Genomic DNA, 9,427 nt, shown 5'->3' with positions numbered 1-9,427 from the left:
CCCCGATCCGGCCGCTCTCCCCCCGCGCTCCGGGCCCCCGGCCCCGATCCGGCCGCTCTCCCCCCGCGCTCCGGGCGCCTGGCCCCGATCCGGCCGCTCTCCCCCCGCGCTCCGGGGCCCCGGCCCCGATCCGGCCGCTCTCCCCCCGCGCTCCGGGCCCCGGCCCCGATCCGGCCGCTCTCCCCACGCGCTCCGGCCGCTCTCCCCCCGCGCTCCGGGCGCCTGGCCCCGATCCTGGCGCTCGGCCCATGGCGCGGCTGCCCCTGGCCCTGTGGCTCGGGCTGGCGGCGCTTTCCCTGCAGACCCCGGCGGGCGGCGAGCCGGGCCCCGAGCTCCCCTACGGCGAGACCGGTGAGTGAGCCCCGCTCCGACGGCCCGGCCGAGGCGACCCACGTGCCCCGCCGGCTCCTCCCGGGCGTCGGGATCCGCTGCCCCACGGGGCCCCGCTGGGCTCGGGGTTCGCCTGCTGGAGCGCGGCTCGCCGGGCTTGGCTGGGGGGTTCTCAGCGGGGGGCTCGGGGCTGGCTTGGTGGCACCGGGGGTCCCTGCTGGGGGGCCTGGCGCTGCCCCTGGAAGGGGTGAGCCCCTGCTGGGCTCAGGGCGTTTCCCTGGGGCGCCAGGCAGCACTTTGGGCCTAGTCACGTTTCTTCTTCCCCGGGGGTCAGGCTGGTCCCTCCATTCTCCCCCGGTCCACGTGCTGCTTCGGCCTGGTCACGGGGCAGGGGGAGCGTGGGGGGGCCGAGAGCCCCAGGGCGTGGGGCTGGATTCCCCTGGGGCCTGTTCCCTCCAGAGGGCCTGCCGGCTGGGACCCAGGCATCCGGGGGCCCCGGTGACATGTGGCTGAGAACGGCACTCTGTGCAGCTGGCCTCCCACGCCCCCCCCTCTCCCCCCCCGGGGCCATCTCCAGATGTTCCTGCCTCTGGCATCTCACCAGATGTGGGGACACTAAAGACACGCGGGCCGGTGCCCTGGGGCATGAACCCACTGGGCTGGGAGTGGGGGATCCTGGTGCTGGTGTCCCCAGGCACAGACCCTGCTGGGCTGGGGGGGGAATGAATCCCAGTGAGATCCAAGGTGTCTGCCTCTCTCCGCCTCTCCTGCCAGTGCCCCCCAGGCAGCCCTCCACCTTCCTCAGCAGGGCTCCCCCGCACAGGGCTCCTGCAGGCTGCATGTGAGCCCAGCCCCTGGCACGCTGCCCCTGGCATGCCGCCCCTGGCACGCCATCCCCAGCACAGCTGCACAGAGCTGTCAGGAACAGCCGGGGACCCCCCCAGCCATCCACCCCCCAGCCCAGCGGGGTCTGTGCCGGGGCACCAGTATCCAGCCCCAGCCACAGCCCCGCACTGGGGTGAGGGGATGGGGCGAGTGGGGGGTGGCTCTTCATTCCCATTTCTTCCGCCTCGCGGCTCCCACTGGGTCACCGTGCACAGGGCCAGCGGCCCATGGCTGGCTGGGGGCAGGTTTCGTGAGGGTCCCCAGCTCCCCTTTGCTCAGGGTAGGCTCCAGGCCCCTTGGGATTTGGCATCGGTCCAGCCAGGGACTCAGCGTGAAAGTGGGGACCGGGGGGGTCCCAGCAGAGACCCCCAAAGTCCCACCTGGGCCGACGGAGAGGACCGGGGGCTGGGGAGAAAGCGGGGGGCAGGGGAGATCCGCATTGCTAACCCCACCGCCCCTGTTTGCTTCGCAGTCATTGACCTGCTGGAGGCGCTGAACGTCACCCGCTCCGTCCCGGGCGTCAGCAGGGCCGCGGGCCCCGAGCCGGGCGCGCCGGCCTGGAAGTTCCGCCAGCGGGTGCCCCACCTGACGCTGCCCTGGGACTACGCCGTCTACCTGCTGGCCAGCTCGCAGGGCGCCCTGGGCTTCCACTTCGTGGCCAGGCAGAGCCGGGGCTCGGCGGGCACCCTCATCTCCCTGGTGTCGCCGGCCGCCGCCGAGCGGGACGGGCGCCCGCTGCTGCAGCTGGCATCCAGCGCCCGCGCCAACCAGCTGCGGCTGGACTACCGCGCCGGGCCCAGCATGGAGCCCGCCTCGCTGCTCTTCCCCGGAGGCAGCCCCTTGGCCCGGGGCCGCTGGGCCCGGCTGGCCCTCGACCTGCAGCCCCACCGCCTGGCGCTCTTCGTGGACTGCCGCCCGGCCGTGCTCCTGGAGAGGGGCAGCCCGGGGGATGTGCTCAGCCTGCTGCTGCCCCTCGACCTGCAGGTCACCTTCGCCAGCCTGCCCGGGGACGCGGCCAGCAAGTTCCTGGTGAGCCCGGCACCCGCAGGGAGCTGCCCCGGCTCCGGCACCCGGGCTGCCCTCTCGGGGACTCTGCTACTGTCCTCCCTGAGCTGGGGCCTGGCGGCAGCGGGAGGCTCCCCCCCACTGCCTTCTGCCCCCTAAGCTCAGAACTGCCTCCCTCCCCAGCTCTGCTGGTGCCCCTCAGTCCTGACCCATGGCCCTGTGCCATCCTAGCCCTGGGCTCCCCCCATACACAGCTCTGCCGGTGCCCCTCAGTCCCGACCCGCAGCCCCCTGCTACCCCAGCCCTGGGCTCCCCCCATACACAGCTCTGCCGGTGCCCCTCAGTCCCGACCCGCAGCCCCCTGCTACCCCAGCCCTGGGCTCCCCCCATACACAGCTCTGCCGGTGCCCCTCAGTCCCGACCCGCAGCCCCCTGCTACCCCAGCCCTGGGCTCCCCCCATACACAGCTCTGCCGGTGCCCCTCAGTCCCGACCCGCAGCCCCCTGCTACCCCGGGCCTGGGCACCCCACACAGCCATCCAGACCCTCCCGCACACCCCAGTTTCATGGGCGCGGTGACATTTGGCAGAGGGCAGCACCTGTTCTCTCTCGCCCCGGTGCTGGTGGGCGACCCAGAGCCTGACGGGCTTCGCTCTCGCTGCAGGGATATTGGCAGACGGCTGAGATCTCCCCCAGCGGGTTCCCACGCCGGCCATGGCACTGCGAGAACCTGGCAGGTAGGAGCCGGCCAAGGCCGCTGGGATGGGCTGGGGGGTGCATCTCCAGGGCTGGATGGGGCCCCACCGGGGAGAGAGCTGCAGAAATCAGCATTGCCCCTGCTTAGCAGAGTGCAAGACACCGCAGAACCCTGCCCCCCCCCCGTGGAGCGCTTGGCAGATCTTGGGGGGACACGTGGGGGAGCTGAGGACGGGGGCCATTAGGGCGAGGAAGGGGGCAGCCCAGGCCGTACTCTCTGGGGATCTGGGGGCGGCCGGTCACCGGGGCTGGGCCCTGGCCAGGCGTCTAGCGGGGCCTGGCCATGTGATGCCCCCCCACCCCGTCCTTCCCCAGGGGCCTGGCTGCTCCGGGCCCTTGGACACCCCCCCCTCTAACCACTAGAGCCCACTCCCCTCCCAGAGCTGGGATAGATCCAGGTCTCTGTTCTCAGCCGTGCGGCTACAATCACTCTGGGCCCTGTCCCCCGGCCTGTCCTCCCCCCACCAACCGCCCGCCCTTGGCTCCTCCCCCCGCATCTCTCCCCGCTGGCCTCAATTCCAGCCCTGGCAACGTAACAGCAGCTGCCCCCACGGCTGCCCCTGGCCTCCTCTGCTAACGAGCGAGCGGGGCCCTGGGCTGGGGCCAGCTCCACTCCACTGCCCCCATTGAGCCAGGGGGCTGGGCCCTCAGCTGTGCCGGTGCAGGCTCCCGGCCCCCGCCTGTGGGGTAACCCCCCTCCCGAGCGCCCCAGCCTGCCCCCTCCCCCCCCGGGCAGTCAGTCTGGGAGGGAATTGGGCGCCCAGAGGCCACCCCCCGGTGCCTGGGCTGGAGGACGAGGAGCTGGGGGGCGGGGAGTGGAGAGTTCAGGGCCTGGCTGGCTGTGGCACAGACGCTGCCCACGTGCTCCCGTCCCCGGGCCAGGCGGCCGCATACTGCTCCAGCTGCCCCTCTGCACCAAGGCCAGGCTCCGGGGAACCCTGGGCAGCCCCCCATCCTCCCCTGCCCCTCTGATCTCCCCTCCCCCGTCTGAGCCCAGCCTGGAACCGGCTGCCGGCCGCTCACCATGGCCGGTGCCAGGACGGGGCTGCCCCTGGCACTGGCTGCCGGGCAAGGGGGAACCGGCTGCTGGCTGTGCTCTGGGTGCTGGGCCCACCCTCGGCTCGGCTGGCGGGCGCTGGGTGCCCTAGGCAGATGGGCGTGTGAGCTGAGCATGGATGGGGTGTATCGGGGGGAGGGGCCCCCAGGTATCAGCCCCCCCACTCTTGCAGCGTGGCGGTGATGTGGGCTCGGCTGCTGAGGTCTCTGGGGAAGGTCTCCGTCTCGTCCCCGCTGCAGTCACCAAAGGCCCCGTGGATGTTGCCCGCCCTGGCCCGGGCCTTGCCCAGCCTCCTGGTGGCACAGGTGCAGGTCCCCGGCTCCCAGGCAGCAGGCCTCCTTTGGAAGGGGAATCCCCCCTAACTCCTAGCAGTCTAGAGCCCATGACACACATCAGGGCTGCTCTGCATCCGTCCAGCAGAGGGCTGGGCTGGGCACCAGCCACCTAACAGGTGCCCTGGCGGCTGCTGGGAACCGGCTTGGAGCTGTCTGGGGGGTGGCGAGTAGGGGAGGGGTTCCCAGGGGAGCAGCGAGGGCTGGGGCACATGGAGCCCCCATTTATCCCTTCCCCCCTCCCCGCAGCTCCCGGTACCCCTCGTATTCGGCGTCCAGGCAGCCATGGGTTTCCACGGGGACGGGCGAGCCAGGCCAGGTGGGGGATGGGGGTGGAATTGGACCCAATGCTGCGGCACCATCTCCCCCGTTCACGCCCTGCCTGCGGTGCCTTGCAGACCCCTTCCCCGTGCCATACACCCTGGTGGAGGAGGGGGACCTGGCCGAGCCCCCGTTTGATCAAGGATCCCCCCTGGCCCTGGAGCCGCCGGCCCTCGCCGACATCCGCAACTACCAGCAGCAGCCCGGCGAGCCTGAGTTCCCCCCGGGGGTGGCGCGGCCCCAGCCGGGCGCCCTGGAGGAGAGGGTGCAGCAGCTGGAGGAGCTGGTGGATGGATTTGGGGCCGTGCTGGACAAGGTCAAAGCGCAGGTAGGAGCCGGGGGCGCGGCCCAGCGGGAGGAAACGCTCCGGGGAAAAGGCGTCCGGAGAGCGGGCAGCTCCTCCAGGCGGTAGGAAAGGTGCCGCTGCAGATAAAACTCCACAGGATCTTTTCAGGGGGCAGGACAAAGAGAACAATTCGATTTATGACCAATAACTAATATCTTAACCCTTATACACACACGTGATGCAGTAGGGACTGTGTGCACGGGGGAGGGGAGAGCAGGGGGTGACTTTAGGTGAGGGACGGGACCTGAGCCTTCCTGGCCGGCTGAGAGGCACTGCGAGGCCCAGGAGGAGGGGTGCAGGGCCTGACTCCCCCACACTCCGTGACATTATTAGGTGTGTAGGTATTATACCTCCCTGTCACGGAGTGTGGGGGAGTCAGGTCCTGCACCCCCGGGCTCCCTGCCATTCACCAGGACCCCCAGCCAGCCAGTAAAGCAGAAGGTTTATTTAGACGACAGGAACACAGTCCAGGACAGGTCTTGCAGGCACAGATAACCGGATCCCCCCGATTAGGTCCATCTTGGGGCCCCACAGCCCCCTCGGGGATCAGAGCCCTTTCCCCCTGCTCCCCTGTTTCCCCAGCCCACAACAGTCTGCCCCCCCCCCTCCGGCCCCTCCTCTCTCCTCCCTTCTTTCCCGGACCAGGAGGTCACCTGACCACTTTGTCTCCAACACCTTTGCAAGGAGGGGCCCGGCCATCAGTTGCTAGGAGACAGAGTGTCAGGCATTTGCTGCATGGCCTTTTGCTGCTAGAAACTAGGATCTGTCCCCAGCCCCCAGTACGAACAGTCCCACTTCGTCACACCCCTCCCCCCTTCGAGACCGAACTGAGCGGGGTCACTCCAGCCAGTGACCTGGGGAAGTTCGAACCCACCTACATTCCCTTGGCTGCCCCAGGGTCCCCCCCGTTCTGGGGGGAAGAGTTACCCCAGGTCATTCCAGTTTCCTGCCCCCCTGTAGGTCGGGGGGACTCGAGGGCACTTGCAGGTTGCAGGGGGGAAGCTTATGCCACCCGCGCCCTTTCCCCACCCCAATACCCCTGGGGTGCCCGCGGGGCTGGGGCCTTCTCCCCACGTTCCAGTCTGGGGGGCTGTGATTCGGGCTCTCTCGGTTCAGAGCCCCCCTTCTGACCCTGGCCCCCCTCTGGACAGGCTCCTCAGGGCGGGGCCCGGGTCTTACAGCCATCTCCCCCCTGTCCCGGGCCTTCCTCCCCCTCTGGCAGGGGTCACAGGAGCGGCAGTGCTGCCGGACATGGGCAAAGACCCCAGGCCAGTAATAGTTCTGCAGCAGCCGCTGCTGGGTACGCCAGGCTCCCTGGTGCCCTGAGGGGGGAATGTCATGGGCCTGGCACAGCAGCTGGCGGCGATACTCCTGGGGTACCACCAGCTGCCTCCTGATCCCCCCTGACTCCATCTTCCCTGGGGGATTCCATTCTCGGTACAGGAACCCCTTCTCCCACAGGAACCTTTTCCGGCCACCTCCCCCCATGGTCTGTCCCCCCCCGAGGCTGGCCAGGTCCCCTATCCTCCGCAAGGAGGGGTCTTCCCGCACCGCGGCCTGGTACTCAGCCGCTGGGGCAGGGGCGGGGATCTGCTCTCTCTCACCGGCTGGGTCTGGGGCCACAGCCTCTCTGAGCCCTGTCCCTGGGCGTCCCCTCCCCACCAGGTCAGGGTCCGGTGCCCCGGGCAGAGTACCTTCCCCGGTGTCAGGGTGCAGAGCCCTGCGCCGACTCTGACTACGGTTCACGGCCGGGGCACCCCGTGTGTTACTGGGCCAGTCCTCGAGATCCCCCCCCATTAACACCTCTGTGGGCAAATGCGGGTGCACCCCCACGTCCTTGAGGCCCTCCTTGTCCCCCCACTTTAGGTGCACCCTCGCCACAGGCACCCTGAATGGGGTCCCGATCACACCCCTCAGGGTCAGGTAGGTGTTGGGCACCATCCGATCTAGGCCCACCACCTCGGGCCGGGCCAGCGTCACCTCTGCGCCCGTGTCCCAGTACCCAGTGACCTCCCTCCCGTCTACCTCCAGGGGAACAAGGCACTCGCTCCGGAGGGGCAGCCCTGTGCCTACCCTGTAAACCCAAAACTCAGGGCGGGGAGCATCCAGCCCCTCGGAGGGGCCGACCCGGGGCCCCCCCTCCCTCCTTCGCAGGTGGTACGCGGCCAGCCCCCCTTTCCTGCGAACGCTGCCCCTCATCCGGCTGGGTCTCTACCCAGTTAACCCGGTGTGGGGTTGGTCTGCTCAGTTTGTCCCGGAGCTTGGGGCACTGGGCCCGTATGTGGCCTTGTTGGCCACACTGATAGCAACCCATGCCTCGTGGGTCCCCTCGAGTGGGATGACTGGACCTGACGCCAGATGCTTCCCTTTGGTGGGGGCCCTCCCTCGGCTCCTTCTGGGAGGTCCCATGGGGACTCTCTCTCTGCGTTGAGGCAGACCTGCTCCTTCGAGACGCCTCCCTGCTATCCCCTGCCCGACGGTCCACAAACTCGTCGGCCAGCCGGCCTGCATGCTGCGGGTTCTCCGGCTTCTGGTCCATTAACCACAGCCTCAGGTCCGACGGGCACTGCTCATACAGGTGCTCCAGTACGAATAGGTCAAGCCAGGTCCTCTTTAGTTTGGGCCCCAGCCACCACTTGCGGGCATATCCCTGCGCCCGGTTGACCAGTTGTAGGTAGGTGCCCTCCCGGGTCTTACGTTGACCCCGGAACCTCTTCCGGTACATCTCCAGGGTCAGCCCAAACTCGCGGAGCAGGGCCTCTTTGAACAGGTTGTAGTCCCGCGCCTCCGCCCCTCTCATTCGGCTGTACACCTCCACGGCGGCGGGGTCCAGTAAGGGGGTGAGGCACCGGATCCTGTCTGCGGGGTCAACCTTGTGCAGCTCGCAGACGTTCTCAAAGGCCATCAGGAAGGTGTCTATGTCCTCCCCCTCCTTACGCCGGGCCAGGAAGCTCTTATCAAAGCTCTTTGTAGGCTTGGGCCCCCCCTCACTCACCGCAGCCGGGGCCTTGCTGTTGTTCAGCTGGGCCAGTTCCAGCTCATGTTTACGTTGCTTCTCCTTCTCCCTCTCCTCGAGTTCACGCTGCTTCTGCTTCTCCTCTCGCTCCTGTCTCAGTTCTTTGCCTCCTTAACTCGAGCGCCTCCCTGTCATATTCCAGCCGCCTCCGCTCCAGGGACAGGGAGCTCCGCCGGGACGATCCCCTGCTGGCCACTGAGCCCTCGGTAGTCGCTGGGCTCCCCCTCCCCCTACGCCTAGGGGTGGGGGGTCTCGGGACGCCCTCAGCGGCCGGCTGACCACTCCCAGCGGGGACAGACACTGGTGCCTGCGCTGCATCTGCCGGGCTGCTTCCCTCAGAGACAGGGACCGTCTCTCTCCTCCAGCCGGGCAATCAGCTGGTCCTTGGTGAGCTTCCCACAGTGCAGCCCCCTCTGCTTGCACAGCTCCACCAGGTCGCACTTGCGTTGCTGGGCATACATCTTCCTGCTGGCCGCTCGCAGGCCGGGGTGCTCACCGCTCCCCACGGGTTCCAGGGGGACCCCTAGTGTGCCAGTCCTTCAGGTCACCACCTCTCTGCCAGGATCGAGCAGCAGCCTCCTCCGCCCCTGGGATTGCTCGCTGCGATCCCCCGGGGGACCCTGTTACTGCAAAGTCCTGCTCTCTGGTCACACTCTCCCAGGGGTTAATCGCCCCTTCGTTTTACTGCTCCCCAGTCACTTACTGCAGGAAGCGCCGTCCACGGGGTGCAGTCGATCCCACCGCTGCCACCAGTTGTCACGGAGTGTAGGGGAGTCAGGCCCTGCACCCCCGGACTCCCTGCCGATTCATCAGGACTCTCAGCCAGCCAGTAAAGCAGAAGGTTTATTTAGACGACAGGAACACAGTCCAACACAGGTCTTGCAGGCACAGATAACAGGATCCCCCCGGGTAGGTCCATTTTGGGGGCCTTACAGCCCCCCTCGGGGATCAGAGCCCTTTCCCCCTGCTCCCCTGTTTCCTCAGCCAACAACAGTCTCCCCCCCCCTCCGGCCCCTCCTCTCTCTTCCCTTCTTTCCTGGACCAGGAGGTCACCTGACCCCTTTGTCTCCAACACCTTTGCAGGGAGGGGCCGGGCCATCAGTTGCTAGGAGACAGAGCGTCAGGCATTTTGGCTGCATGGCCTTTTGCTGCTAGAAACTAGGATCTGTCCCCAGCCCCCAGTGCGAACATTCCCACTTCGTCACACTCACACACACACACACCCACCCATATGTTCTGCAGCTGCTGCATAGTTACCAGTCCTGGACATCGCTTGAGTTTGCAGCTGGGTTTGTAGCTTGTGGCGGTAACTGGCCAGGAAAGCCAGGCACAAGGATGAGCTGGGTCTCTGTTGGGCCTGCACCGATGCCCTTCCCTGTT

The 9,427-nt window shown here is 68.1% G+C and overlaps 1 protein-coding gene across 1 annotated transcript in view; it reads left to right on the top strand.

The window, feature by feature from the left end:
* Positions 1-248: 248 nt before the first annotated feature.
* Positions 249-9,427, top strand: part of LOC120380406 (kielin cysteine rich BMP regulator) — a 50,059-nt gene continuing 40,880 nt past the window's right edge. Inside the window, exons 1-4 of the mRNA XM_039498174.1 lie at positions 249-351; positions 1,688-2,244; positions 2,884-2,956; positions 4,763-5,013. Coding sequence (XP_039354108.1) covers positions 249-351; positions 1,688-2,244; positions 2,884-2,956; positions 4,763-5,013 — 984 coding nt within the window. The remainder of the gene's footprint in view (positions 352-1,687; positions 2,245-2,883; positions 2,957-4,762; positions 5,014-9,427) is intronic.

Source organism: Mauremys reevesii, linkage group 1 (assembly GCF_016161935.1).
Source record: "Mauremys reevesii isolate NIE-2019 linkage group 1, ASM1616193v1, whole genome shotgun sequence".
Lineage (NCBI taxonomy): Eukaryota > Metazoa > Chordata > Testudines > Geoemydidae > Mauremys > Mauremys reevesii.
This window is presented reverse-complemented; position numbering and strand designations above follow the sequence as displayed.